This window comes from Polyodon spathula, chromosome 11 (genome assembly GCF_017654505.1).
Source record: "Polyodon spathula isolate WHYD16114869_AA chromosome 11, ASM1765450v1, whole genome shotgun sequence".
NCBI lineage: Eukaryota > Metazoa > Chordata > Actinopteri > Acipenseriformes > Polyodontidae > Polyodon > Polyodon spathula.
The window spans coordinates 16593138-16619972 of NC_054544.1; the positions used below are offsets into that span (position 1 = coordinate 16593138).

Genomic DNA, 26835 nt, shown 5'->3' on the forward strand with positions numbered 1-26835 from the left:
TTGGCTTGCAAATGCATAAAAATAAAAAATACCAAATGGTATCAGTAACACTTTGCATGGAATGTTTAAAAAAGTCTTAAGACATTTTGATTGCTTTCATTTCAATAAAAAAAACCAACACAATACAAGTGATGCTCCGAAAAGCTGCAATTTGGAGACGCCAAAAGTTTTTTTTTTTTTTTTTTTGGTTTAAAAAAAAAAAAAAAAAAAAAAAAAAAGACACCACACAAAAAGGCATAGTTTTCAGGTGAAGTAGTCAGCAGCATCACTCGCTTGGGATGGAGTCTTCGGTAAGGCGTGCTTGCATGGTGGCCCTTCACTCTCCTGGTGGATTGTGTGTGTCAGCAAGGAGATCTGGTCTTATGCACTCAATGGGGCATTTCACCTGCTGCAGGAGGAGACAGATCAGGAGAAGTGAACATTTTGGCAATTCAAAGAAACCCCAGGTTTTGTTTTTTGGTGTGTCCTGTAGTTAGCAGATGCCAGCATTGTTTTTTTTTTTGTTTTTTTTTTTTTAAATAAATAAACCTAACAAAAAAACATTTTTTGCATACGATATATATAGTTTTTGCTGCAGCAGAAAAAAAGGTTTTTTTTTTTTAAACTCTTTACACACAGCACTATTTCTGCCTGTTTTCATTTATATATGTATGAACTACTAGATAGTTTGTACTTCGTTAAAGTAACACATCAAATGAAAGGCTGCAAAAATGTCCTTTCATATTATGCAAGTTGCAACAGGACCAGGCATACTATGTAATAGAGCCGAGAATATAAGTTAAATAAAAAATGGTTCGGTCACTGCTATAAATTAATTTATTTTTTTAAATAAAAATGAATAGGGCAGAGTTTTAAAAGAGTTAAAGTGAAAGTCACCGCTTGCAAAACACCTAGATAGACTTAATGTATTTTTCCAATACGGTGTACAGAGTTTCTATAATGTTTAAAGAGAGCGGCTGAGAATCAGTCTCACGGCACTTAATATCCAGCACTAATTTAAATAATTTTAACCAGAACTACTCAGTATGCGGCTCAATGCTTTCGTCACGGACACCCACTTCCTCAGAGATTCCTGCAGCTTTCAGGCATTCTAAAATTGGGTGCAAAATAGAGTAGCTTGGTGTCTTAATATCTCTGCAGGATTTTCCCACACTGAAAGTTGCAGATATTTGGGAGCAACTTGGAAAATGTGCGATTCCCATGATCCCGCACTGAAACAGAGGTGTACATTTTATTTTTCTATATTAGGTACTGCATACGATATAGTAACTTACAAATTTTGTCATGATGTTTTCTCTGTATCGATCCGAGGGGTGCATGGCAGACACGGTGGCATCCACATCAACATTGGGTCGACGACAGTTCTCACAACGCCAGCCCTAACGAAGAGCAGAAATACATTAGCCTGAATAGCCAGTTAAATAAATCTCATCTGTCCCAACACACAATGCAAATGAGTCTACATTAACTTCATAAAATATTACTAGGAGCCAAACAAAATCAGCTTTTCACTAGATAATGATCGATGCCTCCACATACCCCCTCCCAAGGTATATGCATCCGCAGAAGCACATGTTGCCATTAAAAAAAGGTGAATTCCCACTGGTCTTTACATTTACAAGATGCACATTATTCAAGATTACCCACATGATTATTTTCTTTGTGTATGAACATTAATGTAATAACTAAATACTCAGATGGAAAAAGTATTTACTGTTCATGTAATGAGAAGTTAAATGCTGGCAGATACCCACAGCAAGTTGTAAGCTTGGTAAATTGTGACCCCCCCAAAAAATACTTACAAGCTACTTAAAACAGCCATTTGGTTTAGATCTGCATTTAAAAAATGCCATGACTATGCCAAGATATTTACTACATTAGCTTACCTGCTGTCCGCCAAAGCATGTGCAGGTGCAGATGGCTCCAAGGTACTCCTTCTGCCACTGCTGTCCAACTTTGTACATTGCCCCTTCATCATAGCAAGTAGCCTCATCTGAAAGCATGGACATTATGCATGGGATGAGATGACTGCAGCAGTAGTAGTTTATGCAAAATGCTCACATTGGTTTCCCCCACCCCAACACCATTAGAGTTACTCGTCTGGCTATGTATGCATTCATGATGTGTCAAGTTAAAATCCCCAGCAAACGCAGCATTAACAGTTTGCTCCCAGAACAGTGTGAACATGCACCAAAGTGGTGGAAGAAAGAGAATTCATATTCTGTTTGCATAGCATCTTCACAGTATACAGTACCACTTACGAGGTTCGCACTTGAACTCTCCCTTTCCATTGCCCAAGCAGGTGCAGCTCATCATGTGGCCATTCTCAGCCTGCCGGTCCCATTTCTCACCGATTCTGTAGTTGTTTCCGTTATCATGGCACCATTCTGCATTAGAGGAAATAAGACTCCCACATCACATTCCATTCCAAAACATCGCTACTTCAATGAAAAAAAAAAATCCAAAAAAGTTAACCAGATATGTGGATATAGATAGATAGATATATATAAGAGAGACCATGCAAAGTTTCTAAAACTTTAGGCCTCGCCAACCCCAAAACATTAAAAACTCATGGGGAAAAATAACGTAACTAGTCTTAAAATGTGTTGGCCAAAACATTTTCCATCTCGTAGCGACTTAAACCTGCAAATCACCTTTTGTGCCAAAACTATATTACTCCAATTTAAAATGGTAGTTTTTAAATCCTGCTGTTAACTGTACCTGTAGTTTTGCAACACATTTTCTATATTCCCCAACATTAAAAAAAACAGCAAGCCATTAATATTTAGGCACACAAGACAATATTCCTTGGTTATTTTTCTGAAGCCAACAATTTTAGAACATCTGGCACTCAGTTTGTCAAACATTTTCCAAAACACAAATTCACTGGTCTGCATGAAAATGGTTTTACTGTAAATGCTTATAATCTTAAGAGGCCTAGAGGTTAAACATGAGTGGTTTGTCAGGTTCTTGAGCATTAGCTTGAAAAGTATTGCCCCAGCAGAAACTAAACAATAGAGTTCTATTTTCACTTCAGAATTGATCCTGTTCTGTGTTGGATCCAGACAAAGTTAAAGCACATGTCTGTGTGACATATGTTGCACATGTTCCATAAGACACGCCATTACTGATATACAACCAAATCACAGGCTACAACACATTAAAACTGTATATGCAAATGAAAGCCATCTAGAAATTGAGATTAACCAGGCGCTCAAAGCTTCCATTCTGTAAACCAGAAATGCAGAGCAGTCTTACCCATGTGATTAGAAGCATCACATACAAAGATTATGCATGTCTAAGTCACATGATGATTGGTATGGATGGTGTCAAGTTGTAAAAGATTCAGAATCACTTTGTTAAATGGCACGGACAATGCAAATCTTAAACTTTACATTGTGCCGTATATGGAGGGTGAAGAGGGAGCTACTCACTAGATGAATCGCATCTGAAATGACCGCTGCCAAAGCCTAAGCATTTACACCACAGCTTAAAGCCACTTTCTGACATGCGTTCCCACTCGTCTCCAACTTCATGGTTAGATCCAGTGAATGTGTCATAACACGTGTCTTTAGTGGACGGGTGTACTCCTTCTGAAACTGGGAGAAGCCAAAACATAGGCATTGTTAAAACACTGCATTGGTTACACATTAAAATTGACTCATTGTCGAAATGAGGGGGGGTCCCTGTATACATGAAGCCAAACAAGTATGCAGCTTTCTCAGCATAAAAAGCTGTACATAAAAGCTTCAGAGTCACGCTAATTTCATTTATTACATGAACAGTATAATGTTACACCATTTGAAATAAAATGTACATACAAACTTCCTACAAGAGGAATTTGTGAGTTTAAACTTTTTCTAAAAACACACTGCTGGTTCATGCAAACCAGACTCCGAGGGGCTATGCATGTGTTGTTCTGAACCCCCAGCTCCAAGCTCCTCAAGTTTGACTGCCTTTATGTTGGAGTATCAGTAGAGGAAGGGTTGAATAATCATCTGCAAGTTCAGCATTGTGTAAACTGTTCTTACCCGAGTTTCCCACTGTAATAAGCTCTTCAAAAACTTTTTGCTTAAGGGCTCCATTGAGCGCTTCCACAATGACATTATAGGATGCCCCTGCTGTCAGACCAGTTAGCGTAGCGCTGGTGGAGGTCCCTGGAACGCGTATCTGAATTTAAAAGCAAAATTATTCGGTGGTTTATTTAAAGAAAAAAAGTCAATAAAAATTTAGAATACGGATATTGTGCAACTACTTGAAACGTGTTCATAGTGCTTAGTATCTGTTGGGCCAGCAACAATTCTGACAACACCCTAACACAAAGTTTAGACAAACTTTAGCCTGAAGAGCATTAGATAGATCAATCAAAACAAACAAACTAAGCCACTACCTGGGGCTTGGAGAGAGGCAGGGCACAAGACTGTCAAAAAGCACCTCTTGCAGCTTTATCCCTCACACATTATATACATACACACTAAAAATAATAAAAACACCCACCACACAAACAGTAGTTACCTGGTACATTTCTTCATTAGGACTCAGAGGGTTGCAGGAAATGAGGTATTCAGAAGTCTGCAGCAACGGCCTCCAGGATATGGTTGTTTGGGACTGTGCTTCCTGGGTGCTGACTGTGCCATTGCCTGGAATACCGAATGGAGAACCCCCAATAGCTTCAGTGACCTGTACCGTAGTGTGGACTGGGTGCTGGCCACCAATCCTAACCCCTCCGTCACCTTCAGGAATGTACAGGCGATGGTCTGGACTATGTGGCACTCCTGGTGTAAGATTCTGGTACTCTGTGTAAATGTGTTGGCCTTGTTGTCCCAACCTTTCCTGCCCATTGGTGCCCGTGAGTTGGACACCATTATCATCCTCAAAGCGGGTGTGTGTGGAGAATGGGGAGTGCTCTAGTGTCTCAGGGACGTCTAGGATATCGGGCACAGGGCGCTGTGGGTTTGGTAGGATTTCCAGCGTTGGCAGCTGAGCTTCAAATTCTAACCGAGAAATGGGGGTTAGAAGCAACAGAGCAAGCAAATTAGAAACCAGCAGTTAGCTGCTTTAGCAAGCATGTTGGATAAAAATAATAAAAAAAACCAAATTCAGCAGTACTGCACCATATATAACATTGATTCAAGCACAAAAAAAATTAAATTACAATTAGCAAGCTTGCACATCACCTGTATAACTAAGCTTACACATTTAAGTGGACTAAAGCATTTTGTAAGCTTTCAAAATAAATCTTTTGATACAGGTTAATGGCTTGGAAGGGCTTTGTTCAGCTTCCAAAGAAAAGAATTCTATTAATTAAAAGCCATGTGCATTTCAGTGCAACACATATGGTCTTTATAGCTGTAACATCTAGGATGCTTGCAAACCAAGTGAATAAAGCTTTGAACATTTAGTGCCATATCTGGACAGTGCCAACTTGTTTAGTACAAACATGTTTTACTGAACAATGTGGGAAATTCCTTACCAGTCCCATTACAGAACACAAGACATTCATAGGATTCAACCATTGTGAATGCAAGTATTAAACCAATTACCAATATTTCTAGTGTTGTACTGGGGGGGGGGGGGGGGGGGGGGGGATAAATCTGTTTGCATCTCAATTTCTCACTTACGTGTTCTGGCTTTTCCCACCAATGGCTGGCTTCTCAAAGCATTCTGTAAAGCTATGATCTTGATGATGTATTCTGTTCCTGGTCTCAGGCCTAGTGAGGGAAAACAAAAAAACCAAACAAAATCAGTTTTGCTTCTAATATTGCAAATTTACTTAGTCTAGGGATGGGAAAACTTGGTTGCTTTGTAACTGCCATTTCAATCTTTTGCCTGAATAAAATACAAAAATAAATAATAAATAAGCTACATACTATAGAAGAATCAACTCAGTGATTCAATACCATTAATTGTAGCCCGACTGATTCCTGCATGTGGCCGTGGAGTCAGTTCCCTGGGCGGGCCACCAGCCTCCTCGTAAGTGATGAAGTAGCCAGTGATCCTGGTGCGTGGAGGCTCCCACGTGAATGAAATGGAGCTTGGGGTTGTGGAGGTGAATCGTAGGTTTGATGGAGACTCAACTAATGGTTTAGCTGGAATAGAAACATACCGCATTCTTGTTTAAATGGAAGGAAGTAGCTGTGTTGAATGTGTAGTTTGTCCATAATGCCACAGATGGGAGAGTATCGTTCCAATTTGAAACAATGAGATTTGAAAGCAAGAGCCATCAATGATTCCATTTGAAATCTAAAAAATCACTACTGTATACACCGAATATACCATCAATTAATAAAAACTGTCAATTTGGTTTTAGAAATACCTAGCTTTAGCATTTTATGCATTTATAGCAGGAGGTGTCCAATCCCATTCCTGGAGGGCCATTCAACTCCAGGCTTAACAGGTGAAATTATCCAATTAACTAAATCAGGGTTTGGATGGAGGTTTAAAAGGTCCAAGTAAACAATTTGAACAAAAGATCTGGACTGGAAGGGCCAAATTCTGCTACTGTTCTGACAGATCTCTTAGTTGAAGTAATGCACACACACACACACACACACACACAATATAAAAAAATCGTATTTATGGCAACTTCAAAAAGGCTCATTTGAGATGATCAATGTAAATAGGGCCTACAAAAGTCTAACAAAGCATTTTACTAATTCAGAAAAATCTAACTTGCTAAAAATAATTTTGGGAAAAAAAAATAAAAAATTGCAGGGATCATACACTGGATTTAGATACCAGCATGCACAAACACAGATGCAAATGACAGAGCGTCTTGAAGAGCTACATACTGGTAGTGGCAGTAAGAGTGAAAGGAGCACTGCGAGCATCCCCGTTCAGGGTGAAGATATGGATGGTATACTGAGTGCCTGGATTTAGACCTGTAACAGGGAAAAACAACAATTATATGAAAATCAAGGTCTGGACAAAATTACAGAATGAAAGCGTCGTTAGCCCTGGTCTGTGGGTACCTGTGACGGTAAAGGTTCTGGCATCGGGGCTGACCCTCTTCTGGATGGGGGACTGACCGCCAGTAGGAATAGCATCGATATGGAAGCCAGTGATGGTTTCAGTTTTGGAGCGCCATGTGAGTGTGATGCTAGAATCTGTGACATCAGAAATACGAACTCTGCGTGGCGGGCTAATGTCTGCAGAAGAGGGAGAAACAATTAATTTTAAAGTCTACCTTCAAATGCAATTCAAAATGTAGTTTTTGACCCAAGGTGAACAGTCAATTGGCTAGACCAGTTCTTACACCTACAGGAGGTTATGTGCTTACTATTTTTACCCACCCCCCCACAATGAAATGATTACAAAGACACTTACTGTCAAGTGTGGTGACATCACCATGCACAGGTCGGCTGGTCATAGAATTCTTCAGAGCATAAACATACACTTCATACCTGGTTGCAACCTATAGAATGAATGAAGCACAATACTGACTGGTCTTTCCTCTCAAACACATCAGTTAAATATAGAATGGGCAAAAGACACACATTGCTAATCAAAACCAGGCATGAGGTGAAGATGTTTTTTTATTTTAATTACTGCTCAGATTTAACAGAAAGACACCATGTTCTTAAACATGAACAAACCTACAATTCTGGTGTTGGCAATGAAGCATATTCATTCCAATTTTAGACTGAAAGAGGAGTAGCAGTTACCATTAATCCAGTCACAACAGCAGTGGTGGTGTCAGGCGCAAGGTCAATCTCTTTGGTTGGTCCACTCTTATCCTTTGGATTGACCACTAAGCGATAGCCGGTGAGCTGGACATTAGGAGCCCGCCATGTGATAGCCACACTGGATGGGGCAACCTGACTGAATGTCAGGTCAGTTGGAGAAGGTATCGCTGGAAAAAATTAAAGTAAATAATTTCTGAAATGTACTTTAAATCAAACAAGCTGATCAATATAAAAAAAACAAATCTTAAAAAAAAAAAAAAACCAGTTACCAAATGCTATGGTTTAGTTTACATGGACATCAAAATAGTTCTATTAAATTTAATAAAATATAGAAGAACTTTTACCTGTAGACTGGGTTCCAGTGAGGGGCTGGCTTTCCAGGTCCTCATGCAGAGCAACAACACTGATGGTGTAGTCAGTGCCAGGCCTCAAGCCATGCAGCTCGGCAGTGTCCTCCTCGCCATCGGGGGCAGGGATGAGCTCTCTTACGCCATCTTCCGGGCTGGAGTAAGTCACTCTGTATCTAGACACCTGACCTTCGGGGCTTTCCCAGGCGATTTTGATGGAAGTCATACCAACATCTGTGAAAGAGAGTCCTTTAGGACGGTCAAGGCCTGTTGAACAGAAGGAAGAAAAAAAAAATTATAACTTTTATAGAAAACCTTCAAAATATCAAATTCTATTTATATGCAGAGTGCTACAAGGTAACCTGGTGGTCCTTTACTGCAGAAGGAACCCAGAATTGTAAAAAGCACACTTACTGGTGACTGCAGTCACAACCAGGGGAGCGCTCTCTCCATTCTGACCTTGGGCATACACACTGAGCACATACTCTACTCCTGGCATCAGTCCTGAAATGGTCATTTCAGTTTGATCTGAAAACAAAGGATGCCCAGCTTATTGTTTGTTACACAAATGCTTGAATTGTTAATTATAGGCACATGGTACAAAAAACAAACCCACCACCCGTCAGGTCTTACAGTTGTCTAGCATTGTCTACATACAGCTTGGTTAATGCATGGACTGACCATCAAATAGGAACAGGAAAATGCCATTTCTTACCAGGGGGTGCAATTTGTGAGACAGTTTGTCCACGACCATTCTTGGGCACGCCAGTTACTCTGTAACCCGTAACAGATCCGGACGATGGAGTCCACCTCACAGAAATGGTTTTGTCCTTCACATCAGTCACCTCCATGCCAGAGGGAGAGTCCATGTCTGCAAAAACATTCAAAACAGGTACCACAGTTAGCATGCAAGTGACTTTCCAGAACATTAACCTGTAACAGACATACTATCAATAAACCCTACTGCTAGTAGTAAATCAGTAGGAACTTTCCAGAAAGACAATAGGGGTACATACATTTATTTTTTTTTTTTTAGAAATGTCTAAGACAAGTCAGCTTTATTGAAATACCTGTTTTGTGAGTGACTGTGATGGGCGTGCTGGAAGCTGGGCTGTCTCCTCGTCCAGTAACCGCGTATACGGTCACTGTGTACTCTGTACCAGGTTTCAGGTTTTCAACAGTGGCTGTTGACTGGGAGCCAGGGACAGTGAACTCTTTGACAGGACTGTGACCACCTTTGTGCATTGGTGGGGGAGAAAGAAAAGAAAAGAAAAAAAGGGTTTTCCAATAGAGTTGTTTGGCAATTGAAGCAATTGGTAGTGGCGATCAGTGCAGACAATTACACTACATTATCACACAAGACACACAGATATGCTTTGCTTTCCAATAACAGTAAGGAAGTCACTTTCTGGAGGTCTCTCAGGGCAGGACTAAATGAGAGCAATGGGATGAGGTCACATGCACAAGGCAAGTCAGAGTAAGGGTCACCAACCTGTCTCTCCATGAGTGATTCTGTAGTATCTCACAGAGACAGAGGGCGCATCCCAACTGACTGTTAAGCTTGTCGGAGTGGAAGAAACAATTTCCAGATCAGTGGGAGCATCAGAAACTGAGGGGAAAGCAGAGATCAATACTGAATGTATTAAATCAGTGAAAAAAACACAAGTATTAGTAAAAGCATGGACAAAGTAAAAGAGATAAGGCATGAAATAGAAGGAACCCCTTACTGGTAGCTTGGCGGCCGGTGAGAGGCAGGCTCTCATCACTGCCGCTCACAGCAAAGATGTGGATGATGTACTCTGTTCCTGGGTTGAGGCCAGTCAGAGTAAAGTAGTTACGGGAAGGAGGCAGACGCTCATCCTTTGTCCTCCCACCGCTTGCCATCTGATACCTGATCCTGTACCCGGTGATGACGGCTCGGGGAGCAAGCCAGTGGACAGTGAGGGAGTTGGGGTACACCTCGGAGAAATCTATGCCAGTTGGGGAATCCAGAGCTGGAGGGTGTGAAGACAGAATGAATACCTGCGCCAACGAGGGGCTTTGAAAGAGGTTATCCAATTCCGACCTACCGAAACTCTAAAATTACTTGCTCAAGACATCTATACTGCACAAATCTACTATAAAAATAAGACAGGATGCAAAACATTTCACCTAAGGAATCAATGCAAACAACCTGTTTAGGACGATGAAAATATCTTCCCCCATTTATTCAGAAGAACCTACCAGTTTTCTGAGTTCCAGTGAGCGGTGCACTCTGCCGTTCCTCATACACACAGAAGACACTAACACGGTATGCAGTGTGAGGTAGAAGATCTGAAAAACAGCGAAGACAGACTGAGCACAAAGTATACATGCAAAGTTTACAGGATTAATTGAGGGGAAAAAAAGTTATCCTTAACATTTAAAGCAGGGCCTTTATACCAAGTCACCTTTCATACACATTGAGGGAAAAGGTGACCAAAGTGAGCTAAATACTGGGCCATTGGCAGTTTTGATAAACAGATTATTCAAACAAGTGAAACCAGCACTTGATTAGGATTAATACACTAAGTCTTGCATATCGCTTAGCTAGGAAGGTCTTACTTCTCAGTATGATGTTGTTGCTTGTTCCAGGTACACTCTGCTCAACAGAGTCATCCTCATTCCTCACAGGAGAGTAGCGCACAATGAATCTGGAGATATCTATCGATTCAGGGGCGGACCACATTACTTGCATGGACTCTGGACCCACAGCATTAAACTGCAGATTGGTTGCAGGAGGAACAGCTGTGTTTTAAAAGAACGCAATCCGGTATGTTAACAGTTTATACAATAAACATGTATGATATACCACAGAATACATTGAAATTAGCCCCAGCCATTAAAAAGTCCAAAACAGACATTCAACGTACTGTAGTAGATTAATATAAAATGTGGTTTAAAAGAAAAAAAAACTTCCCAATGTAAAGAAATGCCCCCCCCAAAAGAAAATAAATACATTTTTCAAGGTGTGAAAGCATGCTAGATACCCAGCAAATGACGCTTCCACAAAATAGTCACATGGATTTCAAAATAATTATCGCTTAAAAGGCATTTGTAGCAAAGCACATTAACTCCATAAAAAAGCTTTTGAAACATTTAATAAACATGTAAAACTAAAAAAAGTATTCAATTCACCAGTTTGCTGTGTTAGTGTAGTGGGCACACTCTCGCCACCCTCAGTGAGAGTGATTACACTGATGTCATAATCAATCCCGGGCTCCAGTCCATACACTGTGTAGTATCCTGTAGTGGGCTCCACAAAATCTTCAAAAATGGGGATGCTTTCTCCTGCAGCAACTACCATAATGCGGTAGCCAGTAATGGCAGTATAGTTAAGCGGGCTCCACCTCAGGCCAATGGTTGTGTCAGTAACATCGACAAAGCCGAGGTCAGTAAGCTGGGGGACTTCTAGCGGGTTTAAATAGCAAAGGGAGGCGAAAATCAGCAATGATCATATTACAAGAACTATGGGATGTTAAGCATTTCATTAAAAAGGTGATATGCTGAATTCTAAATGTTACCATACCAATTAAGCTAGCTGCTACACTGGATGCCTAAAATTTGACAGAATAAGTTCCTTGTTAATATTTCAGTTGATGTACTAAACTGATTTCATCGAACCCAATTGCCCAATGTTTTAGATTACCAAATATCTAATAAGGTAATCCAAGATGTGTCAATAGGGTTCTAAAAACATCACAATAAAAAGTACCACTGAATTTAAAATGCATGGATTCATATTTAAAAACTTGCATGGTAATTCTCACATCACCTTTACTACAGCATGACAATTAAAACCACCACTAAAAAATAGCACAGTGAGTTAGTGAAATGGTATGGAATTACTGTTGCAGGCAGCACAGCATGAGTTATACTGCTTTCAATTACTGGGACAAGTAACTGAAGGTCACTTTCCCTTTCAACAGAAGCCATCTTTCCAAGCAGACGTCAAAAGGCAAGCTAGCAAAAGTGATTTGTGAGAAGTGAAAAGTGATTCCAGAGAACGAATTATGCTATAAAATGAGCCTCTTCTTTTTAATGTTCCATTGATTTAAAGATATAAGCCACATGCACATGTAAGCTCTCTGCTGTGGCTAGGTTTCTGATATTGTAGAGCGATATACCACAAGATGACATTTCTTTAGTAGCCATCTCCCCCCTCCTACCTTGAGTTATTGTAGTAGAGACCGGCATGCTCTCCATGTCATCTTTGACAGTGTAGACGCTCACGTTGTATTCAATGCCAGGGCTCAGATTGTCCAGTGTGCAGGAGTTCTGTCCAATCTTAACAAATTCTTCCAAGGAGTTACCGTGCTGTCCACCGGTAGGGGTGCAAGTCACTCTGTAGCCAGTGGCATCTGGGGGAAAAAAAAAAAGATTGATTCATAGTTAAAAAAAAAAAGTAAGAGAAGGAGGATGGATGGTTTAATAGGACACTGCATGGATCATATACCAGCATTCCGTGAACTAAACTTTTCAATGAAATAGGGAGTCAGAAGTTCTGCATTTTAAATCTCAATCCAACTCCCTACTTAAATTGAAAAGTTTAGTTCACTGAATGCTGGTATATGACCGAAAATCCATAAACTGTAAAACCAGGTTTCATTTATTTCCCCACCCCCAGTTAACAGCAAAAGATTTCTCTGCAGCTTTACAGCATATAAAAGTGAAAATCTATTTACCAGGAGTTTTGGCGTCTGTCCAGGAGACAGTCAGCTCTCCAGTGTTTGGATTAGACTCCAGGTTCAGGTCGGTAGAGTCTAAGGCTAAGGAAAGAGCAGAAACTTTTCTCGTCTATATATAATATAAGGATATATATATATATATATATATATATATATATATATATATATATATATATATATATATATATATATATATATATATATATATATTATAAAGCAGCAAATGAGTAGTCTGGAATCAAAGTTTTGGCATTTCAGAAGCAGGAAGGATAGAAATCCTCTGTCAGTAGTTTTACTGTACTGGGATCTCACTGTTACAAGGCAGAGCGTGAACTTACGTGTGACGACAGTCTTGGTGACTGGAGCTCCACGTGCCTGTCCATTCACAAGTGGCTGGATGCTGTAGGTGTACTCCACTCCAGGAGTGAGGCCAGAGATGAAGATACTGCCCGACTCCGAGATCACTTCTCTGGCCGCCTCGCCTCCTTGGCTTGGTCTGACTTCCAGCTGAAAAAAATGTTGAGTCCAAGGTCAGACAGTATAAAAATAAATAAAATAAATACATTTAATCGTGAACCCTGAATGCTAAACTTGATTTCCTCCCATTTTTGTTGGAATGCAACAAAATATGAAATTATATTTTGTATGTTTAAGTTTTAGATGCATTTAACATGTTTATATGTGGTATAGGTTTTCTACAATTGGAATAGGTCATTGGGTGCTCCATGCAAGGTAATATAATTGTCCCGTACAGCTAAAAGAACGAGTTCAGCACAATTCACCAATACATTATTCTTAACAGAAAATACCTTGAATCCTATTCTTGGCACAGGTGTCCAAGTAATGACAATGGAGGTGTCGGTCACTTCAGTGCTGTAACGTGGGGCATTACCCATACGTTCCACTGCAAAAATGAGCATGGGTTACCAAATGAAAGAAAGGACTTCTAAAAGCTGCCTTAAAGCCAACAAAAGAAAATTTGAAGATAGTTTTGGGCAGCTTCTGTTTCTTGTGGCCATTTGCTTTTTACTTATTGTGGAGAGGAACTTGGCACCTCCTCAAAACATTCTTTTGTAGCAGCCAACATTTAACTTACTTTATGAATGAGGTTGCAATTGGATAGCTTAGTTAACATTTCCAACAGGCATGGGAGCTACTGCATCTGGAAGCAGATTACAAGCCCACTTGCTGCAATCAGGGGGTCCCTGGTTCAAATCCCAGCTCAGCCACCCACTCATTAGTGTGACTGAGCAAGTCACTTAATCTCCTTGTGCTCCGTCTTTCAGGTGATGCATAGTTCACAAACCCTAGTGTTCCACTATGAAAGCCGCTATATAAAAATAAAGATTATTATTATTGACTGAATACATACGTGTACTGAAGCGTCCTGTTATTTCTGGACTTTGCTGGTTGCCCTTCACTGCGATGACTGTGACAGTGTACTGTGTATCAGGCTGCAGGTTTCTTAGAGGATAACGATTAACCTTTGGAGCCACGTTGAATGGTCTGGGCTGCTCCCCAGAAATGCTCAGCAGTAGTCTGTATCCAGCAATTTTAGCCCGTGGAGCACCCCAAATAACAATGGCACTGCTGTCTGTTACATTGACAAACTGCAGATTGGTTGGGCTATCAATTTCTAAAGGAAAAAAAAAAAAAAGAAATTAAATGCAAGCACTCCCAACCCATCATTATGTGGCTATATAATGCTCTGCAGTGCCAGCTTTATGGCTATCTGCATCACAAGGTGTCACTCAACTATACATTCAGGTGAGCAAAAAAATGTAGCAAGTAGTCTGTAAACCAATAGAATTAAATGAATGGTACTCTACCACTATTCTGCCAAACACCAATGTGTTCAATGTTGGAGGTACAGTACAAAAAGCTAGGATTTCATGGATATTATAATGTGGTTAACCAATACAGGAATCTGTACTTACTGGTGGTATGATCCCCCTCCAATGGCTCACTCTCTTTGCCCCTGTGAACAGCATAGACCTGGAAGTGGTAGGTAGTGCCAGGCTGGAGCCCGGTAACCTCTGCGAAGGAGTTTCTGCCGACTGGGAGCTCTAGTTTTTCTCCGCTAGTGCCAGGGAGGTTGATTGGAAGAACAGTCACGCGGTAACCAGAGACCTCACCCTGCGGAGGGGACCACATAACGGTGATCTTCACATCCGTCACGTCTCCAAACTGCAGGTCAGTGGGGCATGGAACGGTGTCTGAAAAAAAAGAAAAAGTACAAAAACAGACTGTTAAGGTGACTGCAGTAAAGCAGCAGTAGGTTTTACTACCAAAAAATAAGTGGCACAGGCCCTAGCAGACGGCACATGTACTAAAACCACTAGTTTGGACAGGCATCTTAAATCATTCAGACATGTGCTTGAGTTTGCACATTGGAGAGCATGTTAATTATTCTTGCAAAGGCAAGAACACACCTGCACTCAAAAGTGAGGGAGGGACAAACCGTTTAACATGCAGATCAAGGAAGATTTGCAGAACAGCTTGAGAAAAATTTGGAAAGAACCAAAAATGACCTACAGTACCATAACTCCTGCCGAGCTGGAAACAGATCCAGTCAGATACACCAGGCAATTAAACGCAGCACAGTCACGTAGCTGCTGATTCTTCGCTCAAGTTTGAGTACTGTTACAGCCTACAGCCCTTCACCCCCTGCATACACACATTTTGTTGATTTATTAACTACACAAATTGCTTTGCATTTGAAAATCAGAAAGGGCCAGCTGGTATATTTCCAAAAGCTCTTAATCTGGAGTCTATTAACAAATGTACCAGACAGACAATTTTGTCCCTATATGGATAGAGGCACCCTGGAATCCCAGAACCTTGGAATGCCCTGAAGAATTAGTCTGGCATTACACCTGGTGTTATTTCATTTAAAAAAAAAAGTCCTAATTACAACCACCTTTGGACCTGTTTGCAGTTATTTATTCCTCAATAAAGCCTGTACTTGTGAAGTCAGCCTGGCAAAGGACTGCCACAAAAACACTCATTTTTTATAATGCAACACAGCTTTTAAATGTTACAACATTTGGTGCGTCTGGCTTTGCCGTTCCATTGTTCAGACTTGCTTACATCAATAAGTTCTGTGGTTTTTACAAAGAATTTCCCCATTGTAAAATGCTCCAAATCCTGATCACTACCGTAACTTGATTCAACAGGAGCTGGGTATAATGCTTGAATCTAAATCAAAGCATGTTTTAAAATTCTAAACACACTTGAAATAAAAGGCCCAAGTAACTAGTAGCACTAGACAGCATTGCCGTTTTGTTTTATTTCACCACAATGAATCGCGTTGCAATTTATTAATTTGAACCATGTATGTACATTTCAACATTGCAGTAGACTCCTACAGACCACTACCTGGCTGTGGATCCCCAGCAGTGGTCTGCTGGACGACGAGCGGAACGCTCTCCTGGTTCTCTTCCACTGCGTAGATGCTGATGTTGTATTCAATGCCAGGTAGGAGGTCGCTCAGGGTGACAGAGGTGGCTGTATCAGGCAGGGTAAGTTCAGTGCTTTCTCCTTCCAAAGAGGGGGTGTAGACCACACGGTAACCTTAGGGATGCAAGATGACATGTTTAGCATGATCAGTTAAGATTTAAAAAAAAAAAAAAACCACACACACACCTCAATTCCCGTCTGTATAGTTAACAGATCTAAATGCATGGATTACCTGTAATAGGAGCTGCAGGTCTGGACCACTTTATGACAATAGAGGTTTCTCCTACTTCACCCACATTATAGTTAGTTGGCGCATCAGGAGCTGTAGAAATATGTATATAGTTTCGTCAGTCAACGTTGACATGCTGCAATACATTAAAGAACCCTCAAGAAGTGCCATAAACATACCGGTTGTCTGGGATGTAGTAAGAATAAGGTTCTGTTCTCCTTCCTCTGAAACTTCGTAGACGTTGACAGTGTACTTGCGACCTGGGAGCAGGTCAGGGATGCTGACGGAGGTTGCACTATTTGGAAGGTCTGAAACGCAAAGTGCTTCATTAGTACTGGCAAGGTTTATATATTAAATACATACATATATAAAAAATGGTCAAGAAAACTCCAATAGAAGCACTATAAAAGCAAACTTTAGCTGGGATTTGCAGACTTCTACTTCCCCCACTTGTCCCAATTGTTTGTGTGAATACTAAAATGTGTCTCACCAAGGACCAGAGGCTGGGATCCTTTTTCACTGAGCTCATACTCAACCCTGAAACCAGACACGGTGTCCGAAGCAGAAACCCAGGAGACCACGAAGCTATTGGAGGTAATCTCCGTCACAGATTCAGAAGTGTCCACCACTGGAGGGGGCTGGGTTGTCTCTCCTTCAGATGTGGGCACTGCAGGGGATTTAAATACTTTAATACGCAGCCTTACATCAAACAGCAGGATTATGCATGAAACATTCAAACCTGTAAATTACTTTATTTTCTTTGCAGGAACAACTAAAAAACACACATTGAGACAAAGCCAGAAATACAAGTCAACTAAGCACATGTTTCAGCTAATGCTTTCACCAGTAAATGTACGACAGACTCAAAGGTCTGCTTGACTCAGATTTATGGTTTTACTTTGTGTCAATTTTTTATTTTGTGATTGAAGTCCTGGATGAATGGGTTTTATTGCTTACAGATAAAAAGCCTTAGGATATTGCAGCTTCCATCCAGACAGGAATCAAGACAAAGACTGTACAGTGCTTACAAAATCCACTTGTTGTTGTGAAGTCAAAGCGAGTGACCTCTCTCTGTCCATAACGCAGGATGCTAATCAGCTGCCCCTCATAGGTGATGTCTGGCTGGAGGCCAGCGATGGTGTAGGAATTCAGGTGACCAGGAACAATGACCTCCATCCACTGAATATGGGTATTTTTCTAAGTAAAAATAAAATAAAAAAACGTAGCTTTTAAAAAGAATCAAATCTACAAATGCTTAACCATTAAGAAAATCAGGCAAGACTGAAAAGCCTCTTAAATGTAATTTTAATAGTCATTGTACATCTATAGTATGAGCAAATTTGTTTAGTTGAGTAAAAAGCCTCCACCCTACCCATATATTTTTATAGTCACCCCACTTCCCAAAAATGTATTAATTCATGTTCCCAGCATCATATCTACATCGATATATGAATGGAGATACTTCTACAGTAGAAAAGGGATTTATTTATTTAAATCAGACTGACCAATGTTGTTCTTGGCATTAACCCTTCTGTTCTGTAAACAGTTGGGAATGTCTAGAAAGATGCAGCTATTTATTCAATATGAAATACAAATGGTTTGCTTTAAATTGAAATATTTGGTTGTTTGACTAAGGGCCTTACATTTGAATACAAAACACACTAATTACACCAAGTCAACATCCAAGTTTTGCACTCATGCTGCAGTAAAAAGGGCAGAGGGGGATTTGTTGTAATCTAGGTGGATAAAGTTCAAAAGAGCAAAGCAGTCTGCAAGAACAAAAAAATAAAGGATTGGAACAAGGCTCGTTTGTTTAGTTAATGTTACAGTAAAAGGTTTAAAATGTCTCTGCTGGGCGGTGGGTACATGCTTCAAAACATTAAGTTTAATCCATCAGTTTCAAAATGAACAGATTTTACTAAATACTCCAAAACAGTCAAGGTCACCGTAACCCTGGCTAACTTACCGGCCTCCACTTCAGAATGTACTTGGCAATATGAGCGGACTGGGGTGCATTCCACTGGATGGGATGAGAGTCGGGTTGGTTTCCAGACTCTGTAATGATAACCTGAACTGGTCGACGTCCTCCTGAAAAGAAGGTACTGGCTTTTAAAAAAAAAAAAACCTTCACATTTCAGTAAAGCAGTTTAGAATGTCTTTCAGGTGTCAAACACCAATTCACTGACTGAAACCAGAACCACCAGTGCATTTGAGTATAAAGACTCACTAATACTACCAATTAAAAACCTATATGGACCAATTAGATTTGAGAATGCTCCCCCGCTCCCCCCCCCCCCCCCCCCCCCCCCCCCCCCCCCCCCCCCCCCCCCCCCCACCCTCTTCCCAGTGAAGCAGCACTAAAACAGACTTCACACAGCCATGCCAGATTTTTCTGTTCGGTTTCTTGCAGCAAGGAACAGCTGCCGAGCAGGTTTAGGTCCAGGCATTTTGTACACAATTTCCCTGATGAATTGTGCAGCACAAGTAAAAAGGCAAGTAAAGATGCAAAGAGTTTAAAAGAAACAGAGTCAGCATTAGCCACTCCACAACAGGAGTGCTGAGATTGTTGCTTAGGAGAGAGTATCTCTCATCTAACCAGTTGGCAATGTTGCATAAAAAAAAAAAATGACAAGTCACAATGGAAGAAAAAAAAAAAGCTCCTAGACAAAGTGCAGCCAAAAATTCACAGTTTAAAGTCGTCTTGAATATTCATTGCTCACAACACTAGGTTGATCAATTTAAAATAAACCAATACCCCATTTGCCTAAATGTTGCGTTGTTAGTCATTTACCAAATACATAAAAAGCCCACTGCATAGTATACAGAACTTACCACTATAAAACATTCTATTCCCTCTTCCTGATTTGTTCCAAATTGTTAATTAGACTTAACAGGACAATTGGCAGGCTAGTTGCCCTTTCCTTGGCATGTTTGACACAGCATTATGAAATACTTATAATCCAATTAAAACAAAAGCATTTAACTTATATAGCTTAATTAAAGTACACAGTTAAAGAACATGTTTATATTTTGTATTTTAATTTTCCTCCTCTAGATCCAATTACACTGCAATGGGAATAGAAAAATGATTAGAGCTTTAATTCCAGGGCACTATTCTGTTTAATTAAATGTTATCACATGAATGCATGAGGAGGGAAATGTTCCAAACACCTGAAATGTTAATTCAGGGAGAACACTGCAGCCAGGAAGCAAACATGCTATATAGCAAGGTCTCCTGCTGCGATTAAGGAAAACAGAGTGCTTCAGGGATTCCCCCCCAACCTCCCATATCTGGGACACAGCCATTTGACCCCTGCCTTGACAGAGGCACACTTCAAAGCACACAGCTGCACAGACCTCCGTGACAGGCCTACCTGGGTGTGTCTGTGTCGGCTCACAGCTCAGCTCTCCAATGCCATTTCCATAGCAATAGCAATGGTACCGGATACCATGGATCACCTTGTCCCAGGACTCGCCAATCTGGTAAAATGCACGAGTCTCAGGTTCTTGGCACTGATCTAAAACGATTCAAAAGGCAGAAAATTCATAAGCTTTTTACTACACATGCTAATCATTTCAATTCCACATCATCCTACACAGGCACTGCAGATTGCTTCCAGCTCAGCACACTTAGGGAAATCACAACATTAAAATTTTTTGCACTGATTGGTACAAGCTGGAAATGATTTATGAACATTGGTTGTGAAAAGTAAACAAGTCCTTGCTTAAAACCATACTGCTGTCAAATTAATAAGTTATTTTTGCAACCTAAGCACATATAAGATGAGCATATTAGAATAATTTACTGGTCAGTCAGTTGTACAAACAGTGCAGTGATGCTTGATGATCACTTAAGCCTCCCAGAAACATGTATACATAACTGTTGGATAGGTTAGATTTCATATTTGTAATAGTAGGTTTGCTTTTTTCAATACTCCATATACAAAGATTTGCAAATTCAACATTTCAATTTCCCTTGCCTTCATTAGGTAACTCAAAATCACTTAAGTATTCCTTTCAATTTTGCCTAAACTTAAATGCCACATCTGGCAGCATTGTGCTTTCATGTGGCACAGAGACCAGTCAGATCACATATCAGCATTTACTGTATTTGGGCACAGGCAAAAGATCACTTTGTTCTGGTTAATTTAACACCCCCCACATAGAGGATATGTCTTCATAAATTAGAGTTGGTAAAGTCATAATATGGGCTATGCCTCTAAATTACTGTAAAAAGTTTACAACATACCAATAGCATCACACTTCCATCTGCCACGGCCCTGCCCATAGCAAGTGCAGTTCATCATGTATCCTTCATCATGGCGCTTCGTGAAAGTCTGGTTAACCTCGTAAGTCAAGCCATCGACAATGCACTGATCTGTACCAAGGAGGGAGATCAAATTATCTATACCGAATCCTGGACATTATTTTGCGCCTTTGTTAATGTAGGACCAACAATTCTTGGCAAGGGTAATTTCCAAAGTTTACACACAAAATAAATCTACTGTGAACATTAGTTTCTTGAATTCCAATATTTAAATTCAGTGAAATGCATGTAGACCTTTCAGCTGCGAGTATGCCAAGCAGCTCCACTCTCCACGACCATTTCCAACGCACGTGCACCTCATCATGTGACCTAGTACATCATGGCGCTTGTCCCACTGATCACCAACACGGTACATCACACTGTCACTGGTGGTACAGACTTCTTCGTGAGCTAGGAATAGAGAGAGTCAAATTACTCCAGGACCGTTACAAAATGTCGTCTTCTCCAGAGGCCTCAATGGGAAAACCCAGTATTAAAAGAAAGTGTTAGTGCTAGAGACTGATACATATGGACACAAGCCAAACACTGACAGTTCCAGCCAGGCTTCTAATGTTTCAGATATCTCTGTGCGTGTGTACACTGGCATCAAGCCAGACTCTCAGGAGCCCCTTTGGTCACAGAAGTGAATGCTGTCCAGTTGCAAAAGACAATATGTATTGCTGATCCAACATGTAAAATATTCAAGTGCGTTAGTCTATAGAACTCTAACCTTCCTCCCCTCCCGGACTGAAAAAATCAACCACTTGCAGCTTCCTAACAAATCCAATTTGCATCACACTAAATATATAACCATGTGCTTTCATGAACTGAATGCAGGGTTTCTTAGTAGCAGGAAGTACCTAGCATGTAGATAATAGTAGCAGGTTGCCCAGCCTAGAATTCCTGGACACCATCTTACCAGCCATTGGGCAGAATCCAAATTTCTGTTCACCATCATAGTTAGCAGTGGTCCCGCACCATTTCATCCCATCCCGCCTGCCGTCCGAGGTGCAGTCAGTGTAATTTCGCCCGTTGTACAAATAAGGAAAGTGGCACAATGCGCCGTTTGAGTTGCCACCTCGGGTGGTAACCAGTACTGTCATTAAAGAGGACAAAGGGTTATAGTATATATAAAACAGCAGAAAGTCAGATCAGGAAGCAAGGAGAAAAGCCTTTTGAAAATGCTTTATAAACAATCATGAAAAAAGTTAAATGGCAGCTTACTTTGTTAGGATTGTTTATGATTTAACCTTTAAAACATTAAGATACAAATTTAATTATCTTTAGGTGGACAAAAGGCAGATATGTTTTTCAATAATGAAAATTGCAATTAAGGGAAGGGAATATGGAACATAAGTACATCATAGTGTTGACTTTCAATGAGCACAATAAAACTTATTTCCACTCAAATGAAACTTGACAACTCACCCTTCTTTTCTGTGCAGAAGGAGTATTTATGGTCCTGTTCAAAGTCAGATGAAGTGCTGCACCACAGCTGCCCATCGTTTCGCCCTTCCGAAGTGCAGGAGTAGTAGGTTTTTCCCATAAAGACAAATGGGAAGACACAGGGCTGGCCATCAGAATTGCCACCATACACCTGGGATGTAGCTTTATGAAGAAAAATAAAATTTGAACACCATTTGAGTCATTAGTGACACATACAAATCCATTTATACGCATTAGGAGTACTTTTCAGTCAATATACAGTTGCATTTTCAGCTGGTTTCGCAGAGCCAAGTTAGCAGTAACCTTGGTCTGCCCTACTTAAATTAAAAAGTTAGGTTACCAATGACCAGGGTCTATGAAACCAGCAGTGCAAGACCAATAGCTGCGGGTATCATGTACACACTGCTTGTCAGCCTGTCTACATGAAGGATTCCACACATTTAGGAAAATACTCACTCATCTCTTCACAGCTAATGCCATTGCCTAGACAAGTGCACAACATCTGTTTGCTGCCTTGGGTCTTTATCCACTGCATCCCCTCAAAGTATGAAACTCCGGAGTCTGTTACGCAGGTGCCCTCTGTTGGGGGCTGAGGCTGGGGTTGGGGCTGGTAGATAGCAGTCTGAACATTGGTAACAACACGGGAGCCAGTACCTTTTTAAAAAAATAAAAATTCACACATTTAATTAAAAAAAGAAAAAAGTTACAAATGTATTACTACTTGACAGTAACAGTGTTAAGTATTAAAACTGCAACAGGTTTAGTTACCAAGTCCTGTAGTATGGAGAGATGCATGTCTTTCACATTTCCATTCCCCTCGTCCATTGCCAGTACAGATACATTGCAGTACATTGCCCCTAGCATCAGGCTTGGTCCAGGTATCTCCAATTCTATATGAGGTCTTGGTATCTTGGTCATTGCAGCGGTCTACAGAAACAGAATGCAAGTTAGTAACACACCAAATGAATTAATCTTCATATGCCACATAACTACTGTATGACCGAGGATACTGAAGAAACGAGCGCTACGGCAAGCCTCTCCTAGTGCCAATCACAAAGGTCCACCCCCCCCCCCCCCCCCCCCCCCCCCCCCCCCCCCCCCCCCCCCCCCCCCCCCCCATAACAGCTGGACTCGTTAAGCCATTATGTATCAGTACATTAACAGCTAAAATACAACAATCCACTGCAAAGTATTTAAGCTAAACTAAGAGGATATTTAAAAGGGGGTAGGTGGGCATTTTCTACCAATTACCTACAAACCATTCATTTCAAGCACTTACTTCTGGACGTGCATGTAATGCGTCCACTGCCTTCCCCCAAACAGGTACAGTCTACCATCATCCAGCCCTGGTAGGGTTTCTCCCAGGTCTCTCCAACAACATAGGACGTGCCAGCAGTATTATCATAACATCTTTCAGCTGGGGAAAAACAGCATTTCATTGCAGTGATTAGTTCTTAAGTACCCCAAATGCAGCTTTGACTGGTTCACGATTTGCAGAGATATGCTTTGTCCATAGTACTTCAGACAATAATATCCCCATTATGGAACAGTGGATTACTTCAGCTGCAGTCCAACAGTTTAACAAAGAACCATAATGTTAACGCATATAAAAAACAAGTCTTCAGTTGCTTACCTACTGGTTTGCAGGTCCATTCACCTTTTCCATTACCAAGGCACACGCATTCAAGCATGTAGCTGCCAGTATCATGGGGCCTGCGCCAGGTATCTCCAATCTTATAGGACTGCCCACCTTCATGACAGCGGTCTATTAGAGAAGGGAATGCATTTTTATCATCTGCAAAGCCGCTGTTCAAAAACAATGAAAATCAGTAGAAATAACACAATAAGCATCGCTTGTTTATTTTAAACTTACTTGCAATTGTACAGCTAATTTTCCCTTTGTTAGCCCCAATACAGGTACAATCCCAGATCATCCCATCCTTTGGTCGCTCGTACGTTTGCCCAACACGATATGACTGTCCATTGTGTTTGTCATAGCAAGTCTCTTCAGCTGCACAAGAGAACAGTATATTGGAGAATGCATATTTAAAATGCAATACCATAAAGAGGAGTTACTGTATTACTGCAGAGATTTAGACAATACTCATCCTCCAAAGAGCAGTCCCTTGTACTCTGGATGAGCCCAGCTAGTTATTTGGTAGGAGGAGTCTATCAGATTTACTAATTCATGTACACAATGTGTTTGGTTAAGTTTTGCTATACAAAAAAAGTCACAAATTAGTATAATAATGCTATTCACCTTCATGCTTGCTTTCACAGTTTATTCCTCGAGCACCTAGACAGGTACAGACCAAAGTAGTGCCTAGGTATGCACGTTCCCATTGCTGGCCAATTTGGTAAGGTCTGTCATTTTCATGGCAGCCATCTAGGAGTGAAGAAACGTTTGGATTATGCTTCACTTTTGATAAAAAATTAATACACTAATACAGTTTTAACCTTTACCTGCATGAACTATTAAATAGCTTAACCCCCCCCCCCCCAAAAAAAAAAAAAAAAAAAAAAAAAAAAAACCACAAAACATTTGTACTAGTTTTGGACACATTTAATTTTTTTTTTTGTCTCCCCGTAACACAATTACTAGCCGCATAAGAGCAGGGTGCTATTTGATGGGGGGTGGGGGCATTTCGGATTCCCCGGGCTCTATCCCTGGCCCTAGACCTTCAGTTGTCATCCCCCCGCCCGCCCCTCTATTAGAAGACTTTGAATTAACAACGATTTATTCGGGAAACTTTAAAAACTTAATGACAAATATACGATCGTTACTTTTACGAAAGCTGACAAAAAACGTAATTGGGTTTAGTTTTACTGGAGCCGGATCATAAAGTTCGGTAACGTGGACCACGCTCGGATTCCACTCACCCGTCAGTGTCACGCAACAGTAGTGCTGTACGCACCGAAGCAAGGCAAATCGATCAATGAAAATCAACTATGTTGACGTCATTCAGTTGCTGTATTTCAAACCTATTTATGATGATCATCGGAGCGCATACTATACTAAAAGAAAAAAGAAATGAAGACAGGACACAAAATCAATCGTAGTTTTTTTTTTTTTAAAAAAAAACAGCCCCCAGAACCGAAAACTGGAACTTTTACCCGCTGAGCAGAGTGGGAAAAAAAAAGGGCAAAAAAGGGCAATTTTTTGTGGTTACACTTTTCAGTGAGGTTATATGCAACAATGCAAGTACTTGTCACGAATGCATTTTAACATTATTTCAGTTGCTGTAACGTAGGTAGTTTTTGTTATTGCCTTTTGATACCCTTCCTTAGCCATAAAAAAATAACTGCAGATTCATCCTGCACGGTGGCAGATTTGGCAAATGTGTGGTTCCTAAAGATTTAATAGCAGTTGATTCGGTAAATAAAAGTAACTTAATGATTCGCTTAACTGTTTAAAATTGTGTATTACAGATGTAACTAGGCTTGCCATTATCTTTTGTTTGTCCATTTTATCCCCCCGGAAATTTGACAAATCGCACCCTGCATATGTTATAGTGCATTTGTGTCTTTACATATGTCCCCCATATACTAGACTGGCATGAAAGTATTAAGCTACGTTACAATAATAAACACAACAAAACGTTTACTTCACCTGGGGACCACGCTTTCAGCAATGGTCTACCAACACCGCTGCAAAAGTAAAAAACACACATGCACGCCACAACTTGATAATGTGAAGTTCGGTATTTTTACAAGTTAACAGTATAGATAAACAGTTTAATATCAACAGCAGCATTTAGATAATATGCCTCCATGTTCTTTGGGTACATTTTTCATGGAACATACTTGTTTTCTTTTAAAAGGCAATAATTAATCTTATTTTTCCAAATGTCATCAAGAAAGAAGTCAAATAAACTAATCTATATGTTAAAGCTGGACAGAGCGAGAGAAAAAAAAGAAAAAAGAAAACGCATGTACGGTACTTACTCTGGTTATAAGACGCTCCGTCGACAGGGTTTACTTGATGCTGCGCCTGTCTTCTACTTTTGCCAGCAAGTTTTGGCATACAGTGCACAGCGCTGCCCAGGCAAAGCGCAACCAGCAACCCTGTCAAAGGGTTACTGGTCATGTTTAAGCTTCAAGGGGATCAACAAATACTATATTTAAAAATAAAACGTGTACGGCTCCTTTCTGCAAGTGTGCTTTCAAAGGAGATGAAAACTGCGCTGGGTTTAATCCTGGAGGCAGCTAACTTTCCAGTCCTCTTCAAAGCAAGTTGTTCTCTTGGCGCTTGGCTCTTCTCCCGTCTTGACTTTACTTGAGCCTCAGCCCCTTCCAATGGCAGATTTACTTTCCTGGCGAGGTTTATATGCACAGAGACACGAAAAAGAGGAGGGTCTACCTACCCTGACTGGAAACAGACGTCATTGTGGTGGGTTATTCATTTTTTGCAAACAAAGCTTTGGGACAGTACACCTTTATTTTAGAAAAACAACAAAAATTCTCCACAGCTAAAAATAAAAAGTTGTTTATTTTGGTTGCACAGTTAATGAAGCTACCAAATAAACAAACATTTCCGACCTGTATTGGTTGCTTTCGAATTTGTTCGAAGGTTAACTGCCTAGACCTCTTAGCGCTGATGTCTGTATATCGGTATGGTTTATTTTGTCATTAAAAGCCGTTAAATACACGATACAAC

General features: G+C 40.5%; 1 protein-coding gene across 1 annotated transcript; it reads right to left on the reverse strand.

The window, feature by feature from the left end:
- Positions 1-206: 206 nt before the first annotated feature.
- Positions 207-26466, reverse strand: LOC121323388 (fibronectin-like). The gene is made up of 46 exons (XM_041264424.1): positions 26124-26466; positions 24439-24564; positions 24052-24189; positions 23812-23943; positions 23458-23595; positions 22947-23105; positions 22635-22832; positions 22161-22340; positions 21652-21828; positions 20988-21143; positions 20676-20804; positions 19801-19944; positions 18393-18514; positions 17455-17623; positions 16917-17093; positions 16606-16734; positions 16430-16519; positions 16117-16311; positions 14676-14954; positions 14111-14374; positions 13548-13642; positions 13077-13245; positions 12736-12819; positions 12220-12411; positions 11189-11461; positions 10616-10798; positions 10256-10345; positions 9760-10026; positions 9525-9641; positions 9103-9267; positions 8748-8903; positions 8447-8560; positions 8030-8299; positions 7665-7852; positions 7327-7414; positions 6972-7148; positions 6792-6881; positions 5901-6089; positions 5622-5711; positions 4516-4994; positions 4032-4170; positions 3435-3599; positions 2262-2387; positions 1887-1993; positions 1275-1379; positions 207-388 (listed from the first exon to the last, which is right to left on the reverse strand). Exons 1-46 carry the CDS (start codon positions 26263-26265, stop codon positions 317-319), a joined length of 7434 nt encoding a protein of 2477 aa, XP_041120358.1. The 5' UTR covers positions 26266-26466; the 3' UTR covers positions 207-316.
- Positions 26467-26835: the final 369 nt, after the last annotated feature.

Excerpts from the sequence above, each read along its gene's own strand:
- LOC121323388 (XM_041264424.1), bottom strand. The coding sequence starts at position 26,265 with ATGACCAGTAACCCTTTGACAGGGTTGCTGGTTGCGCTTTGCCTGGGC. Across the intron at positions 14,375-14,675 it reads GGAGGGGGATCATACCACCA|AAATTGATAGCCCAACCAAT; the intron begins GTAAGTACAGAT and ends TTTTTCCTTTAG. Across the intron at positions 10,027-10,255 it reads CACTGGAACTCAGAAAACTG|CTCTGGATTCCCCAACTGGC; the intron begins GTAGGTTCTTCT and ends CACACCCTCCAG.